This window comes from Solanum tuberosum, unplaced genomic scaffold, assembly GCF_000226075.1.
Source record: "Solanum tuberosum cultivar DM 1-3 516 R44 unplaced genomic scaffold, SolTub_3.0 scf00035, whole genome shotgun sequence".
Lineage (NCBI taxonomy): Eukaryota > Viridiplantae > Streptophyta > Magnoliopsida > Solanales > Solanaceae > Solanum > Solanum tuberosum.
The window spans coordinates 653,708-673,160 of NW_006238963.1; the positions used below are offsets into that span (position 1 = coordinate 653,708).

General features: G+C 33.6%; 1 protein-coding gene and 1 long non-coding RNA gene across 2 annotated transcripts; one reads left to right on the top strand and one right to left on the bottom strand.

The window, feature by feature from the left end:
• Positions 1–1,016: 1,016 nt before the first annotated feature.
• LOC102597166 (uncharacterized) lies at positions 1,017–3,112 on the bottom strand. Its single transcript, XR_001472881.1, has 2 exons — positions 2,925–3,112; positions 1,017–1,788 (listed from the first exon to the last, which is right to left on the bottom strand). It is a non-coding gene; the product is annotated as an uncharacterized lncRNA (long non-coding RNA).
• Positions 3,113–3,574: 462 nt separating this feature from the next.
• On the top strand, positions 3,575–19,214 carry LOC102597497 (anaphase-promoting complex subunit 7). The gene is made up of 18 exons (XM_006342701.2): positions 3,575–3,774; positions 4,612–4,680; positions 4,873–4,923; positions 5,117–5,254; positions 5,354–5,416; positions 5,662–5,777; positions 6,141–6,225; positions 7,349–7,408; positions 9,481–9,526; positions 11,139–11,212; positions 14,015–14,065; positions 14,148–14,348; positions 14,429–14,473; positions 14,561–14,654; positions 14,777–14,922; positions 17,906–18,135; positions 18,337–18,397; positions 18,703–19,214. The coding sequence occupies exons 1-18, from the start codon at positions 3,706–3,708 to the stop codon at positions 18,787–18,789; spliced, it is 1,686 nt and encodes a 561-aa protein (XP_006342763.1). The 5' UTR covers positions 3,575–3,705; the 3' UTR covers positions 18,790–19,214.
• Positions 19,215–19,453: the final 239 nt, after the last annotated feature.

Genomic DNA, 19,453 nt, shown 5'->3' on the forward strand with positions numbered 1-19,453 from the left:
AAAAAAAGCAGGAATGTAGTGGGATGGTAAGTATTGTACTCAACATTTTCAAATTTCTGATTGGAATGAATTACCCCTCAAAGTAGGATGAATCCATATTAATCAATTCTTGAAGAAATAATTATCTCCATATAAACATTAGATTAAAAGGCAAAAAAAAAAACACTAAAGTTTTAACCATATTGGTCGAAACATAAACAACAAAATATGTCTTTTGGCTATCAAAGTAGTGCCATCGATTGCAAATGATTTTGAACAAGGGACTTGTCAAGACATCATGTAATCCAAATTATTTGAGCGACATACGTTATTTCATTGAATTCAAGACATGTGTTTTTAAATTTTAATTAACTTATCAAGTACACAACTAATTACATATGATGTATAACATTTGGATTAAGTATGTAGAGGCTTTGAATAGGAGAAAAATTCTCGCAGTTGATGAATAAAATGTTTATACACTTTTAGAAAATACAAATATAGACAATGAAACAATACATATCTTTTCTAAAGATTTTGGTGATGAACTAGAGTAAAATGAAGAATTAATAACAAAATGCATAAATACTTGGAATCAAAACTTTTTGGTTTTAAGATAAAAAAGATATTTCATTTCATCTCTGGGTAAAATATTCTTAATAATTTATTGTAGGATTTTACCCACTCGAAAACACTTATATTATCAAATGTTCAGAAGTAGATTATTAACGTAGTTCACCACCGCGCAAAGCGCAGATAATTTACCTAGTCATCTTATTAAATAAAAAATTTAAGATGCATCAAATTTCAAGATATATAATCTTACTCATGTTATGTCAGTAAGTACTTTTTACATTATCTCTGAAAAGCAAGTTGCATATTCTTTCTTAAATCACCAATGTGTCAATTGTAGAAATTACTTGTGAAAGTTGAAGACAGGAGTAGACACTAGACACCAATATTTCATTTAAAATCCAACGGGTCCCTGAATTTTTATTGCACATTTTGCAAATGACATAAATTTCTTAGACCTTGAGTTCAACAAGATTACCTGAGATAGTTCTTGAAAATAATGCGCAAAAAGTAACATAACCAAATAGTCGAGAACTGCTAAAACTGTTGTATATATAAGTCACATTCCCTCTCTAAGATGAACAAACGTCGCATAATCATTGACGATAGAAAAGCATACTCGTTATGGGTCAGGGGGTCTCAAAATGCCAAGGAATGTACATCAACTTTTAGTAAGTGATACTGTTTTCCTCATATGGCTTCTAACGCTTACCCAACTTTGCCTTTACGATCATGCATCATCAAACAAGGAGTGATATCCTTATAGTTGACAACTTCAATTCAGTATTTGAGCACAAAAGCAAAAGGTAGTCACTTGCATTGGTAAAAGCAACTATCTACTTGGTTGATATATTAGAAGATGGAGGCGCCTTACTGGTGGTAGCAGATGAGGAACTTACTGACTCTTCAGCTTCAACAAGTTTCCGGAGTCTCTCTTGAAGGACTCGAACTCGATTCTCAGTTTTACGGAGCTTTCTCCATCTATAAGTAAACCAAAGCCCAAGTCCTCCATACACAACTATATAAGAACCCCAAACATAGGGGTAAGTTTCTGCATTCTCTTTGATCTTCTGGTACTGTTCTTGTATCTTGTCTGCCCAATTAGTATATGGGTAGCTTCCCAACTGCTTTTCTGCTTCAGCTGATTGTGGACTACTTTCACTTTTTTCCTGAGAAGTCATCACTGGTCCCTTGATTTATCAAGAGAAAACCACCTCGTAGACGTTTGTTGCTTGGCTGCAGGAAAAAGGAGCAATACTTGGTTACTTGGAGGAAGAACATTATCCAATACTACAAATGCTTGAGATTATATTGTCTAGACCCTCCATGAGAGGCACACAATACAACAACAACAACAACATACCTAGTGAAATTTCACTAAGTGGGGACTGGGGAGGGTAGAGTGTACGCACACCTTACCACTATCTCGTGGAAGTAGTTAAAGAAAGACTCTTAGCTCAAGTGCATCAAAACCAAGCAATGATAGAAGAAAACATACCCATTAATACAGGGTGCTTGGAAAGAACTATATAATGCAAAATACCAACTGATATGGTCACTAGTTGTGTGATTGAAAGTTAAATACAGGGCTCAAGTTCATATTGTAAACCAAGATATCAAACCCAAACCAACTAGCAGAAAAGTTCCAAAAGTTAAAAGTGGTTACAGATTACTAACATCAGAAAAGGATCACGTAAACTCTTTACAATGCTCCCATGGAGAGCTAGAAGAGCAATATTGACTTCTACAGAACACCAAAAAAATCCATGTGTAGACTTTCTCAACCCAACAAATTTCAATTAGAAGGGAAAACAAAGACACAAAACAACATCTATTTAGCTTCAAAATGTGAGTAAGCAATTCTGGATCAGTTTGGTGCTCCGAGACAATTAAACTAAAAATCCCAACAAAGCTAACCTTTTAAAAAAAAATCATGATAACAACTTAGAACAGGAGAGAAATGGACCATTAAAGGATCATTCCCCAACAGAGCCTTATCTAAATTACATATCCCATTATCGAATTCTCCCATCTAAGCAAAAATGATTTGACACATCTCTTTCCGATAGTTCAACAAAATGAACTTTGACTAACATTTTTGAAATTTAATCACTTTTCATTTTGATATGATAAAATCGTGGCTTATATCACTTCCTGTATAATCTGAATTTTAAGTATCAAGAAATTCCACTCTAATTAGCTTCAACTACTGGTTAAAATGTCTATGGATATGTGAAAAAACACCAAATAGATCGGTAAGAGGGCATTAGCTCCATCAAATTGGAACTTCGATTCGTCAAATACCACCTTAACTCTAGCTCTAGCTACTAAACAGGAAAAGCAACACGATGTGAATCTACAAAACTGCGTACCTTTAGCTGGAGTTATTTCTCTGCATAGAAATGTTGATCTTTCATGTAGAATTCCTCTTTCTAGCACAGATGCAAATCAGAAAGAAGTTAACCGCAGAGAGAAAATCGTCTTAAAGGTGAACAAGGGTTTATGGATGGGAGAAGAATTGAAGCTACTATCTTTCAACTATTTTGCCTTTTAACCCTCCAAAGTATTGGATTGGTAAACTTTGGTGCGATTTGTTTTGCCTTATTTTTTTCTTTGGTAAATTGCTTTTTATAAAAATACTACTTTCTTTATTTCATATTAACTGAATCTGTAAATTAATACTACACACTTTAAGAAAAGTATTCAAAGACATAATTTAAATGATATTTTTCATTATTACCCTTTATGAAATCATACATATTCAAATAAATAAATTTTTAATAATTTAGATATACATTCATATTCAAACATCTTAATTAATCTTGATAAAAACAAATAAGGCCTTACTATTCTCAGAGTAAATATAATTTTCGTTTTTAATATTAAAAAGTAAAAATTTAAAAATAGAAGTGAAGTTGCAAATAAAAGAAGAAGTAAAAAGGAAGTGAATAATCAAAAAGGTCAGTTATGTAATTCCAACCTTCTCCCCAAACAGTTTTCCCCTTACAGCTTTAAAGCTGTATAAGGGAATTCAAAAAAGCGAGCGGCTTCGAATTCAGCTACTCTTCACTCACTTTCACAGTTTCAGACTCCATAAACGAGCTTCCCTCTCTCTGTCTCTTCTTCATCAAACTGAATTCTCATCATCAATCAATGGACGTACCGAAAGACTACATGACCACTCTGTTGGATCATGGCTTGTTCGCTTCTGCTCAAATGCTCGTAAGTTTCTATAACCCTTAGGGTTTTTGTTTCACTGTTTTATCTAATCATTCCTTTTCTTTTTTTTTTGAGTTTATGAATTGAATCATTCGCTTTGCTGTATGGATTTCATCGTTTTAATTTGCTGCAGAGATGATCTTCATTTTGTTTCTCTGCTGATTGAAATTTACGTCTGCTCAAACGCCTGTTAACTTACCGACTTACTTTCATTGTCTTAGCTATACTTGTATTGATTTTGTTTCTTTGGTGATTGAAATGTACCTACCTCTGCTCGAATGTTAATTTTAATAGCCAATATCTGTTTTAGGTATCAATTCTGTTTATGATTTATGGATGTAATTTAATGCTTAAGTAATCTTGATTCTGTTTCTTTGGTGATTGAAATGTACCTACCTCTGCTCGAATGTTAATTTTAATAGCCAATATCTGTTTTAGGTATCAATTCTGTTTATGATTTATGGATGTAATTTAATGCTTAAGTAATCTTGATTCTGTTTCTTTGGTGATTGAAATATAGGCGTCTTCCATAAGTCTTGAAACAAGTCCGCATCTCAAGGCTGAGAATTTGGTTTGTTTCTTTGGTGATTGAAATTTACGTCTTCTCAAATGCCTCTAACTTACTGACGTTGAAGCCTTGCTTTTGTTGTCTTAGATATCGTTATATTGATTTTGTTTCTTTGGTGATTGAAATGTACCTACCTCTGCTCAAATGTTAATTTTACTAGCGAATTTCTGTTTCGATTCCACCATTTTAGGTATCGATTCTGTTTATAATTTATTGATGTTATTTAATGTGTTAGTAATCTTGATTCTGTTTCTTTGGTGATTGCAATCTAGGGAAGTTTTCTTGTTTCGTCGTCTTCCGTAAATCATGAAACAAGTCCGCACCTCAAGGCTGAGAATTTGGTTTGTTTCTCTTCTCTCTTCTATTCATCTTTAGAACAGATTTGGAATTAGAAAAAAAAAACGATGTTAAGTTCAGCTAGACCATGATTTTGTATGTTAATGATTGGGCTTGAGTAGAGCAGAATGGATACAAAAGATTTATATAGCAAACCTGACTAGTTGATTTGTTTGTCACTGTACTTTGTTATGCAGGTGCTTCTTGGCGATGCTTTATTTAGGGAGAAAGAGTACAGGAGAGCTATTGTAAGATAATTTGGTTTAATATGGATGAATTAAAATGTTCTTATTGGCGTTATATATTGTTACGCCATAGCAGATTTTATATTGTCTGTGCATTCGACGATTTAATTATTAATAGTGGGCACATTTTTATATGTATGGTACTAAAATTGATTAGATAGTGTTAATTAAACTATTTGGTTTACTAATTTGCCAGCACGCATACAAGCAAGCATTGCACTGCCACAGAATAATTCCGAAGCAAAATGCATCAGCAATTAGAAGTTCATTGTCTGCATCAACCAGGTCATCATCGCCAAATTCTTTCAACATTTCAACGATCAATGAGAATGAGGTATCTTGACTTATAACTTATTGTTGGAAAATGTTGAACTGGTCACGGCACTCACTACTGATGGTCTTTTGCTCCTTCTATTTTTTCATCCTCATATAGGTGAAGTTCAAAATTGCATCATCGCATTGTGCACTCAATGAGAATAGAGCAGCTCTTCTTGAGGTTAGTCATCTTTGTGACTCTATCTGGTGTAGACAGTTTTAGAATGTTGGCTAGATATCAATTTGTGATGAAAAAGCCAAAAAGGAATTTTGTTTTTTTTCTTGGTAATTTTTTAATGTTGCTGTGTAGTTTTGTAATATTGTTTCTCTGTATAGCTGAATATAGACATTTAGCTCCACCTATATGTATAAATCTGCCTTGGAGAAAATTTTCAGTCGAAGTCTTTTTTCCATAATATGTCACAGATGGAGGGAATTCCAAGCAAAGCAAGAAATTTGCAGATGAATCTTATGATGGGAAAACTGTACCGAAATTCAAGACATACTCGTGCAGCCATTACATTCTATAAAGAGTGTTTAAGGTCTTTTGTCTTTTCATTTTTCTAGTAAAGCTTATTCACCTGTGATAGTGTATATGCATTTTCTTATTTATTTTTCCTTCTCTGGATGTTTTTCTTAATTTCTTGCCTTCTATTTTTTTAGTCTTTGATATTTCATGTAAAGAAAAGAATACGCTGAACAGTTTTGTTGCTCTTTCTCTTTGTAGTAATTTTACTTTTAGCCTTCTTATTCCTTCTTGCGTCTGTCCTTGTTTAGTACCCCACCATTTTTTGATCAGCCTGCAGAAGGAGTGAGCAATATGAAGTGTCACAAGTTATTGGTTGCATTAGTTAGTCATCTCAGTCTTATCCATTTCACTGTTGTTGCTTTCCTGTTATTCACAGGCATTGCCCTTGCATCATTGAGGCCATCATTGCTTTAGCAGAATTGGGTGTTGCAGCTAAGGATATTATTTCATTGTTTCCACAGGTATGTTTTACTAGATTTTCAGTATTTATATCTTCACTCTCCTTTTTATAAAAGAGATGTTCGTTAAACACTTTGCTTATAAACATTAGACAGTTTTACTGTTAAGGCTTGGTCATAATAAAAATATGTTCAATAAGAATGCCTAGCGATGCATTTCATTTTAGTTTCAATTTCTTAATGCCTAAAGTTGTGCATCTGAATTCCCTCCCCCCCTTCCCTCTTATATCCAAATCCAAATGTGTAGGTGATTAGTATTCATTTTTTTTGTCCAACTTCTATTTTTAGCTTCAAATATGAAGATTCAAATGTTGATCTTCCCATGCGGTTGACAAAGCTATAGGTTGTGGTATCACATGGTTAAATTAGTGAATGGACAACAATATGTCTCTTCTTTGATCATAACTTTCTTTTAATGTAGTTGTCATAACATCAAGGGTATCAATGCTAAGTTGAACAACCATTGGAGCTAGAGTTGTCTACACATCTTTGCTATGCCATGCCCCTGCTGCAGTGTGTTATGGACAATTACTTTTGTGCTTTAGGTGAATAGGGGATAATCTTCTGATAAAATATGAACACCTTTCTACTTTGGAAGAAAAAACAGGTCTAAGTTGTATTGAAGGGAAAAGTACATTTAACACCTGAATGATAGATAATTTCTTATACCCCGCCCCCATAGTGTCAGGAATTAAAATAACTTTGGTGCAACTTAGAAGATGTATATGAGGAGCGTAGATGGTAGATATCATCATTTATTATAACAGGGATATACCTCTGTTTTTTGAATCTTGTTTTTGGACGGGTTGAGGAATCTTACTTGGAGGGTATTATCCCTCTGCTTTTATTTCACCTCCTCTCTTGTTAACTGTCCAAGGAGGAGTAAAATTCACTTGTAGCTCTCCATTTTTGTTTTCACGTTCCAACCCCTGCATTCCCTTTCGAGAGTCAGAGACCTCGGGAGCTAATGATAAATAATAACATGAACGATATACTGATTCTATTATCTTGCTTGAAACTGTCATTTCATGAGTGTAATTAATAAGATGGACTTTTGTGCAGAATTCATAACATGTTTCAGAGCAATAATAGTACACCATTTTGCTTACTTTTGGTATCATTGCAGACCCCAACTCGAGGTGCAAGGTCTACTTTTGATCATTTTGATTCAAGTCGTTGGTTACAGGTGAGTGAACAATTTATATGGTTTAGCTTTCACTAAATAGACTGAGCTGTCTTTGTTAATCCGATTTTAATTTTTTACTTTTGTGCTGCTTTATGTGTTTTACCTAAATTAAATTGGATATGCTCACGCGATTTCGATATTCACATACTGACAACTTGTTATTGGGTTGTTCAGTTTCTTGAACGTAGAGTTTCTTTTTTTTGTTTCTTACCAATCCCATTGCTGGTTACTTTCTCGTTGTGCTACTGTTCATGTAGGGGACACTGGAGGAGTTTCTTGTTTTGTTTCCATATTTACAAAGCCAAAGCTAAACCAGCCCATGCTGTTTTTAGTCTAACCCCACATAAGAGTGAGGAGACTAATGAGGATCTTAGGTTTCTATATCTCGTGTTTGCTATGTGGGGTCGAAACCCAGTGCTACGATGAGTAGGTGACAACTTTATATAGGAGAATGACATGGATAATCACGAAAGAGCTATCTCACAAAATATTTTCTCAATGAATGGGATGCCATTCTGATGTGAAGTTTTCCTATCTTGGAAGATATCCTTAGATTACTTACTCATGAGTTGATAGATCAAGTGGTGCCAAACTTGCTATGGTGGCAACACATGAAAGCCACAAACACAAGCTCTCTATGTGGTAAAAAATGAGTGAATTTGCAATCAAGGATGTAACGTGGTTAATGAAGTAGAACAATTCTTGTAGACCAGGGTTCAAATCCCAGTAGAGACCAAAAAATACTACTTCTCCGTTAATAATTTATGTGAACCTATTTTACTGGCACAAAGTGTAAGAAATAATTAGAACTTTTGAAACCTGTGGTTTTAAACATGTCGTAACATTTGGGTGGCTATGAAAGTGTCATTAAGGGTAAAATGGAAAGTTTAAATTAAATTATTTCTAAATTTATAAATAGGTCATTCTTTCTGAAACAAATTAAAAAGGAAATAGAGTTTCTCATCTGTGTAAGCCTTGGTGGATAGAGTTGCTAGTACGTGTGCTGGTGTAAGGTAGTAGGTACCTAGTGAAATAGTCGATATGCATGTAAGTTGGCATGGATACCACTATTATTAAAAAAAAAAAGAAATGTAAGTTGAGTTGGATATGGAATTGTTTGTGTACAATTGTAAGGCTCCCAATCAATGTGCGATCCAAGAAAGTATTGTGCTTAAGATGTTCGATATTTGCATATCTCCATATATTGGCACGATGTACATAGAACACTATAATAGAAAGTTAAATAGAGGCAGACTGTGTTTACTTCTTCAGCAAAAATTCTCTTATCACATATGTATAGAAACATATGAAATTAATTAAGAAATGGTTGACACACAAAAAGTTAACAACTTGTAAAGGGACTCTTTCACACCAATTGATGCATAGAAATAGGTAAATATCAAATTAAAGAATTACTTACTCTGTTTCAATCTGTTTATCTTACTTTCCTTTTAAGTACATTCAAAAAAGAATGCCTCTTTTCAACTAGTGTAAAAAAAAAAAGAATACCTCTTTCCATTTTTGACAACTTTTTAATTCTAACTTTCCACACAATATGTTTAGGACCACAAGAATAAAAGACATTTTGGTACATTCTACATATCTTTAGTTTAAGACCACAAGATTCAAAAGTTTTCTTTATTTTCTTAAACTCCGTGCCAAGTCAAAACCAAACAAACAAATTGAAATGGAGGGAGTAAATGACTTAAGTTGGAAAGTTTAAGGAAAATAACCATTTTTCAGTTAGGAGAGTACAAGGCCTAATGGTGAGGGATGGTTGGAGGAAGGAGAGAAATGGGGAAAGAGGTAGAATCTGAGATCCCTTATTCTGTTGGCTTTGGTTTCCATTTCCTTATCATTTTGATTCCAACTTGGTTCAAATTCCTCGTATGCGTCTTTTAGTATTTGAACTTGTCAACTATAAGTGCCAACTCTTATGCACCTAAACAGTTAACTGTTTAAGATCTTGTCCGAAGCTTATCAGTGAATGTTCACTTTGTTCCAGTTTTTTAAGTATTTAAATTGAATACAATGTATATCTGATGTTCAATTACTCTCTTCCTCTTGTGCAGCGTTATGTTGAAGCGCAATGCTGTATTGCTTCAAATGATTATAAAGGTGACAAGCTTCTACTGATTTGGAATGTGCCAGTTTGACTATTTTAGCTTATGCCTTGTTGTTGCATGTGTTGCTCCGGCTCTCCAAATATATGCCGTAACCATGTCGGATTCTCCAAAAACACAATACTTTTGGAGAATTCGACAGGCACCTGTCAATATTTTTGAAGAGTCCGAGCAACATTGAATTTGTTGCAGTCTTGCCGTGTCCTTTGATACTATTTCTTTCAATTGCTTTGGTTTGACCAGATGGAGATGCCATTTGAAAATTTATCCTACTTTTTCATTCTAATTTTCATGGCTATGCACCGGAAGGAAGTGAGATATTGCTTTCCTAACATGTCTCAAAAGGATTTTCAGTGCAGGAAAAATATATTCATGACAGCGTCACTTTTGATGGTGAAATTTTGTAAAATGGTTTATCTGAATGTAAATGAGATGTGCAAAAGCTAAAACAAGCAGATTCAAAAGTGTTGTGTTGACAATAGTAATGCATCTATAAAGCCACATTAAACTAGTTTCATTAGGTAGTACTCCCTTTGTCCCAAATTATGCATCCTTTCTATTAACTTGTCCCATCACTATCCACTTTTATAGGAGGAGCAATTTTCCTCTACTCTTCAATACTACTAAAATTTTCTTCTTTTAATAAGGGCAGTATAGAACTCGTACTATGTTGAAAAACTTCCAGATATTTGAAATGTTACAAAAGGAAAACTTTCCATTCTTAATTAGTAGGGAGGGAATGTTAAGATTACATGCTAATTTGTAAAAATCAAATATATATAACTGAGAGCTTTCAGATTCAGTAAAATTAGTTGGATTGTTGCACTATTGTCATAGTTGAATTTCCAAATGAATTCTGACAAGATAATCAATTATGACTTAGAAAGTAGATTGTGGAAAAACTGAAGCTATACTAAAACGAGGAATTGTTAAAATGCTGGAAAATAGCTAACCATAATTTATTGGTTTTGTTGGCTTGAACCCCTTATTGGTCTTGTTTAGTTTAATGTTATACCTCTTTGTATCTCCTTATACCTGTTTATACAAGTTTGTATCCTATCTTTACTAACTTTAACTAATACTAGTAATATCCATTTATATCTCATACAACACTCATGGTCTACTTTGGGCATACTTGGCGGAATGTTCTCAATGTTTTTGTGTGTTGTAAAATTTTCTCACAAAAGAATCTTGATTGATTTTGTTATTAAAATAGATAGATATACTACAAGCTAATTATATTAATTAATGTTCGTTGTAAGATTAGTAAATATCAAATTTGTAGGGTAACTTAAAATTTCTGATATCAGCTAATGCAAAATATTTATGAATATAATTCTTTACATGATATGCTAAGAAAAGAAATTAAATAAATTAACAAAAATCCAAGGCTGTCCATGACCTGATCATAGAATAATCAGTATTTGAAAATTAACTTTTTCCTTTTCTTTTGATATGGAAGTTGGTTAGATTTATCAGAAAATAATTTGGGAAACTTGATATTTTTGAAAAATGTGAAAATATATAAAAAGTTATATATTCCTTTATACATTACGCTAATTTTTGTTTGATTTTCCTAATCACAGTCTGCTGTTCTTTTTTTGCAGGTGGTTTGGAATTCTTTGCAGAGCTTCTGCGACGATTTCCCAATAACATACATATTCTGCTTGAAATGGCTAAGGTTAGGCATAATGAATATATGAATTTTTTTAAAATATGCAACACATACCATGCCACTCCTTTTATTCATATGGCCAAATACATTGATAGCCCCTTAAAATTGACATGAGCTGCTAGTTATACATTTTTTAACTTTGCCACTGACCACAAATATGTCTCATGGATATCCGAGTCTAGCATACCTCAAGTGTGAGTTGTAATCTTGGATGACATGTCAAATAGGCGAAACAACGAATGACACGTGTATATTTTAAAAAAATAATTCTAATGTTTTATACAAAAAGTACTGTACACCCACTGGGGCAGACCCACATAGAGTCCTCCAGGTGCTCGAGCACCTATTAACCTAGTATCGGATTATATATATTTATGGAGAAATTAAGAAGCATTGGTATGAATTAACATAGTTCACCCATTGATCAAATGGTTTGTTGGTCCAATGAGCACCCATTAACCTAGTATCGTATTATATATATCTATTTAGAAATTAAGAAGCATTGGTATAAAATTAGCATAGTTCACCAGTGAACAAATGGTGGGTTGGTCCAATGGCTCATGGTGGGTGCTTAAGGTTGTCTTAGTGCTACTCGGCGTCTGAGTTCGAATCTCACTCTCAATGCGTTTTCTTTTTAATTTTCAAAACCCACTCTTCTTTCCTTATTTATAGTACTACTGCCCTTTTGCTACTTTTCCTAAAAAAGAGGGTATACAAATAAATACTTTTCCTTTCTTCTTTATTTATTCAAGATAATAAATACTACTCCTTTCATTCCTAAATAATTGTCATGTTTCATTTTGCAAAAGTTCAATTTATAATTTTCAAAGCTGAATTAAATTAAAATAATTTAATATTTTAAAATTAAAATTTTGAAATTAAAAAACTATACTAAAAGTACAATAAATTGCAATTTTTTTTATATCGATATGATAAAAAATATATGTTGTTCAAGATTGATATTGTTTGACTCTAGAAAAAAGAAACTATGACAAGTGAAAAGGAACAGAGTGAGTATTGTTTTTGCTATTGATTTCAAATATGATTGCTTTTTTATGACAATTGTTAAATTTATGCACTTATATTTTGTGATTGGTAGCTAAGTGAGCTTCTGGCTAGGTAGGCCCAAGGGGTTCATTTGAACCTTCTTCGGCGAAAAATATAATATTTATACATAGTTAAATTTATATTGTGTATATATAGTAGATGTTGAACACTCTTTGGTTTCTTGTGTATTTACCTTTTATATTTGTTGAACTCCCTTAGTGAAAATTTTGACTTGCCACACTTAAGCTAAGAGAGCACCCACAACTTTTAAATCTTAGATCCGCCATTGCACCCACCCTCGCCCCCGCTTCTTTGATTCCCAAATCTGAAAAAACCTTCCCACCATTCCAACCAATGAAGTCGTCACATCGTATGCAGTACTTGAAAGGAAGATTTATTTCCCTTGGTTGAAGAAGGCATTATGATGATCCTAACCTTCTTCAATAGTGGAAAAGATTCGCTTTTCATTCCATGTCTCTTCCGAAAGATTTCAACAAGTTTAAGTCCTTGCACATGTACGATAGAGACATGCGAAAAGAGAACCAAAAGAATTTTAAAAAAAATAGAGGGATCGATTTGAAGTCATTCTCCAACATGTTTCTTTGACTTTTTCTAGATCGGGTTGATATTTCAGTGTTGCTGCTGGCTAAGTTGCTCGGACTATTCACTTTCGGTGTTGCACCTGTGTCGACTGGGTGTGGGTGTAGGATCTGTACCCAATCTGGTCAACTGGTTTTGGGTACTTTGACCAAATTCGAGGGAGAAATTCTGGACAGAGTCAATGATTTTTGTAATCAAAACAAAAACTAATGTGAAATTGAAGAAATGGAATACCTTGTATATATAAATTTCTATTGTCATTCCCTTTCCTTTTATCTCCTTTTAGGATTCTCCTCTTGAACATTATTTTTTCCTTAAGTTTTCCACATAGTATCTCATAATTTAGGTTTTATAACTCTATTTTTAGATATTTGAATTATCTTTAGCCGAGTCCCTGCATCCGTATCCACACATGGATCCGTTATTCGTATCCCCGAATCTTATAAATTTAGATCATAGAGGATCCGACCTCTAGATCTGCACCCGTATCGGCCACCCGTACCTGAGTCCAAGCAACTCAGGCTGCTGGAAGCAGTTCGTGCCAGCTTTATGGGCTATCCAAGTACTTGGCCTTCCTTTTACAGTTTTCCTCTGTGTAGCATGTCAGAGGCATGAATATATTAATTGAAATATAAACAAATTACTAAAAATAAAGCCAAATTATTTGAAAGTAATTGTGCTTTTTCTTTCTCGTGGATCAAATATTTTCTACACTGGCTTTCTCCTTTACTAGTGTCACATGCGTAGACAAGTAGAAGTTGAACTATAACATGCCTTGAATTTTCTTTCCATGTTCTAGATTTGTCTGGTCTTGTCATTGAACATCCAACTCCAACCATGCACATTTGAACTGTTCATCAAGGAAATGCCTTATTTTAATGATTGTTCTAAATCACCCAGAAAAAATCCCACATGAAAACTATATTTTTTCTTCACTTTACAGCTTTTGGACTATAGAGAACTACTGTTGGTATGTGTTTATTTTTGCGGATGATTGAATGCTCGTTGACACAATAAATTGAATAACTCTCTTTTGATGAAAATTGTTTTTATCCTGAACTCTTAAAGGAGATGGTATCTTAAGTTTCCTCTGTAATTTTTATTCTGAAAATGAGAAAATAAGTTATTGTTATCTCTTATCTCATGTTTGCACTTCTGAAGGTTGAAGCCATCATTGGAAAAACTGAAGAAGCTATAACAGATTTTGAGAAGGTAAAACAACTGCTACGTGCTGATGTGATATATTATCGTTTCTAAATATACACTAAATATTGATATTGCATCGTCTCTGCAGGTTCGGTCCATTGATCCATATGTTATTACTTATATGGACGAGTATGCCATGCTCTTAAAGCTGAAATCTGATTATTCGAAGTTGAATAAATTAGTACATGATCTCCTGAACATAGACCCAACCAGACCTGAAGTTTTTGTGGCCTTGTCTGTCTTATGGGAAAGGAAAGATGAGAGAGGGGCTCTATCTTATATTGAGAAGGTTAGTTTTGTTGAGTTTTAGTTTTGAAATTGTATTCACTAAGCAAGCGTAGACTGATAATATTTCGTTTTTTCAACCAGAGCATCCGCATTGATGAGAGGCATATACCAGGCTATATAATGAAGGTGCGCTTAAGATTTTTTCTGCCTAGTGGAATGCTTTTCAATAGGAAATAGTTTGGTTATTCTTTTTCTTTTTTAACCAACATCTAGGGAAATTTATACTTGTCAATGAATCGACCTGAAGCTGCTGTGGTTGCCTTCAGAGGAGCTCAAGAATTGAGACCTGATCTTCGTTCTTATCAAGGTTTGTTTTCAAGAAGGGTGAAGTTTCATTGTTTGGATTGCCAGCATTCTGCTTCTTTGAATGATGCCATTGTGTTGCTCCATTCCTTTTCTGAATTGAGTTTCTTACAAATACAATTCTAGGTTTAGTACGCTCTTATTTAGCGATTTCAAAGATTAAGGAGGCACTGCATGCTGCAAGGGAGGCGATGAAGGCCATGCCACAGTCAGCAAAAGCTCTAAAATTGGTGGGTGATGTACATGCTAGTAACACTAGTGGGAGGGAAAAGGTATAATTGACTTTCCTTCTTCTGTATCTTTTGATATTTGAACCGAGTTCCCAGATCTAGCTGGTTTATTTGGTATTTCTTATTAGCACTGTGTAAGAGAATCATAAAGGTTTAGTAAAATTTAAAACTAAAAGAGGTAACAACACTAGGGTTCCCATTCACATATTATTGGTTACAATATCATAAAGATGTATTTAGAACTATTTCAAATTGAATCCTTAATATGATTTGGCAAGATTGTTAACGTGAGAGCTGGAAACACACATTTTCTAGTGCACTTGAACTATTGACCTAACTAGTTTACACACAGCTGCTTGCACTTGGCTGTAATGGAGAATGAAAAAATATATTATTTCTTATAAATTCTGTAAAAAAATGTTTGATTATGGAAATGTATGGGATAGTGCTCTAAAGTTACTTGAATAGTATTCAAAATTGTTAAGAATTACTTCCTTTGCCCATAATCAGTTACGTTTATGCTTAGAAACTATAAAAAGCAGTATAGGTCAAACATTGAAAAATTAATAATTTATCAAAATCTTTCAGAATGTCAATCTGAAAGTAAAAAAGTGGTTTAGCTATGCAAATAATAATCGTGTGTCACATCTTTTGGGACACTTTAATCCTCTTTGACCAATGATTTCGTTTTGTTTTTCACCTTTTTAATGTCCAATTTAGAAAACTAAAAGTTGAAATAGGTAAATCTATTATACATAATAAGGAAAATGATGATTTTACAACACATTTTTAGTACGAAAAAGGGTAAAAGAATGCCCTAAACTATGAAAATTGTACAAAAATACCTGTTAATAGTTTGATCCAAAAATGCTTTATTGTTACTTTACTGGGTAAAAATGTCCTTTTATTGATAAACAAATTGTTTCTTTTCTTTTTAAACATTCTTTTATAATATTTTCTTTTTTAAAGAACGTCTTCTTGTTTTTTTCCTTTCAAAATCTATTTAACTAATAAAAAAAGTGAGAAATCTTTTCGTTTTCTTCATGTCGTTTTATTAATTAAAATAGAATAATCTCATGTACTTTTTAAACTATATATATATAGATATCAATAGTTTAAAAAGTACATAAGGTTATTCTATTTTAATTGATTTAAATAGATTAAGATGGAAAAGGAAACTAATTCCTACTTTTTTTATTAGTTAAAGGGATTTTAAAATAAAGAAAAATATTCTTTGACAAATTATATCTTTATTAGGAAAAGAATGTGTTTTTTAAAGTAACAATATGTTAATTAGGAAAAAAGACATTTTTGACCCAATTAAGTTACAATAGAGATATTTTTTAACCAAATTGTTAAAGGAGGACAGTTTTACTTAATTTCACATAGTTTAAGGGCAACTTTGACCAACAATAACATACTCATTGTAATCTCACAAAGTGGGGTCTGAGGAGGATAGAGTGTACGACTGTACGCAGACCAGACCTCTACCTCAGAGGTGAAGTAGAGAGATTGTTTCCAATAGACCCTCGTCTCAAGAAAAAAATAATCTAGAAAAAAGACGTGATGGAAGTACAAGAGGCAATAGATAGCAACAAAAACAATAGATAGTAGCAGAACAATGCTACAACAAAATATTACTATTATTGAACTACATGAAACCATAGATAGCAATAGAAACCGAAGAACAAGAAATCATATATAGCATTTTTGACCATTTTCCATTTTTTAATATAATGATTACTTAATTTTTTTTCTTTTTGTGTCAACTATATATAGGTATATACTTTTTATTTGACATTTTCACTTTTACTTGTAAAGAAAATCCAATTTTGTAAGACTTGTGATGTGTTTGGTATGATGGAAAATGTTTTCCTCGAATAGTACTTTCTAGAAAGCATTCTCGGTGCTTCTTTTCCGGTGTTTGATTGGTGAATAAAATATATATGTCAAAAAGTATTTCCTAGTAATTGATTGGTGGATAGAAAATATTTTTTAAGTCTCTTTTTATTGTTTAATCTAGTAAATTTACATAAAGTCCCCCCTTACCTTAGACAATTTTTTTTTGAAGCAAACACCTAAAGTTGGCGAGGGTCCTATTACCCCCACAGAATCATTTAAATTCACAATAAATACACCCTTTTGATACATTTCCTCAACAGCCGTGTTGTCACGAAACATGGGCACATGAAGGAGTATATATACAGCCCCAAACCAATGTAAAAATGCCTCAGGACACTCTCAATTTGAACTATATGTTTTTGAACTTTATTTCTTTTTCTTTTTCAACTTTCTCTCTCTCCTCTTTTATTCTTCCAATTTCATACCCTTAATTTGCTCCACGTCGGAGGCTCCTTCCCTCTTGCTCTCCACCACCGATCAATCTCCAATGAAGCCATCACTATTTTATTTTATTTAACTGTAACCCTAACCATACCCAAAATCAAATTATCATCAGATTCAAATTTGAAAATCAAAATCACTATACTAATGATGGGATTGAAACTCCATTGAAATGGAGATTTATAGTTCTTCTTATCCAAAAAGGATAGATAGTAACTCCAAGAAAAATAGAAAAAGGATAATCACCATCAGAAATAGAATCAGGGAGAAAAGAGTTTAAAAATTAGGGAGAAAGAAAATAAGAAGCAAAAAAAAGAACCAGCACCCAACGTTGTGGTCTAGTGGTCAATGAAGTGGTTGAGAACCTCTTATGGTAGTACCGAAGCAAAAAAATTCTTTCAGCTATCTTCTAATTTACATATTTCTGAAGATCTGAAAGATTCATGTATGTATAGATGATTGGGTGGCTTTGTAGATAACCACTTTTTTATGTAGGTTCTCTACTTTTTGGCATGCATCTTATATATTTGGCATGCATCTTATATATGAGACTTTTTCCCACAACATTAATAAAATGTTACCTTATAAATTTTAAAAACAACTTTAACATTATAGCTATACGCCTGAGTAGCACTTTATTTGTTTCTTTTTCTTGAAATTCAAGTACCAACTCTTTTTACAGGCGAAGAGGTTCTATGAATCTGCACTAAGGCTGGAACCTGGTTATCTTGGAGCAGCGCTAGCCTTGGCAGAATTGCATGTCATTGAAGGTCGAAATGGAGATGCTGTTTCTCTCCTTGAGAGATATCTCAAGGATTGGGCTGATGACTCGTTACATGTTAAGCTTGCCCAAGTGTTTGCTGCTACAAATATGCTGCAAGATGCCTTGTCACACTATCAGGCAGCACTGAGGTTGTACCTTCTCTTTGAATGCTATTGCAATCTTTTCCTGCCCAATTTTAAGGAATTAGAAGTGTCGGATAATCAATCTCACAAAATCAGCCCTTTATCTAATCTATTATGCTTTAAATCAGAGAAAGTAAAAAAATAATGGAGCAGTTTGCATGAAAATAGCATAATTCTTGATACTTACACCAATGCTCTGCCTGTCAGGATAAATCCTCAAAATGAAGCTGCAAAGAAAGGATTGGATCGCCTGGAGAAGCAACTCAAGGTTCTGTTTCCTGTTCAACGTGAAAGCAATCTCTAAATATGCTTGTTTAAAATCTAATCATGCAACATAGTTTCTCTGCTAAACATTGTAGCTAGTTGTTCTTGAACTTCTCTATTCATGTATACATTGGAAAATTGACCGTGGGACACCAAATTCACTTGGCTGTACCTCTGGTTTACATTGCTTTGCTCCTGTTGTCATGCATACATTGAGTTTCGTAACTTGAATGAACTTACACCAGCACTTCAGTAGACAGTTTTTTTGTTCCCACTGTTCTCTTAAATGAACCTATCGATTTTTGGCAGGGAGTAGACCCTGATGCTCCAGAAGAAGACGAGGAGAATGATGTTGAGGATGCTGATGCAGACCAGGAAGAAGCCGAGCTCTTATGATGTGGAATGGAAACAACACATCTTAAGATCTTCTCCTGTTCTGCTGCATGCACTTACTTATATGAGAATTTGATTCAGTAGGCAGACGTCTGATATAAAAGCAGCAGAAATCAGCTTCACCAGGAGTAGATTCTTTGTAGCCTTACAAATAAGGTGCTTGTTGCAGCTGCCTCGTGCTTTACTCTAGAAATTCTTTGCCATCAATCAGACGCCCCTGTTCCTTTCAGAGTATAATATGGCTCCCCCACATGTTGTAATTTATTGTAGTCTCTTTTCCTGTCAATGTAAATTTACCCTGTACCAAAAATTTTGATTGACATAAAACTCAGCTTACATGAGCATATTCGCTCCCATCCTCAACTAATTTGTGATTGCGAGTTGATATAGAAACATTATCTGTTTGTGTAAAACGTAGATGCAGTTCACCTTGCTTTTTTTTTTTTTCACGACAACGGAGTGCCCAGACCTCAAAATGACAATGGGTTGAATTAAGCTTATGTCCAGAGTCAATGCACAATTGATGCATAGTTTTGTATTGACGCCCCATTATTGAGGGGTCTTAGCATTCATGCCTGTAAGTTTTGATAGACAAATAGACATTGCCAAGTTCAACCGTTGGTTGGTAAGCTTCTGGGGATGCTGATCCAGAAGTCTTATTATGTTA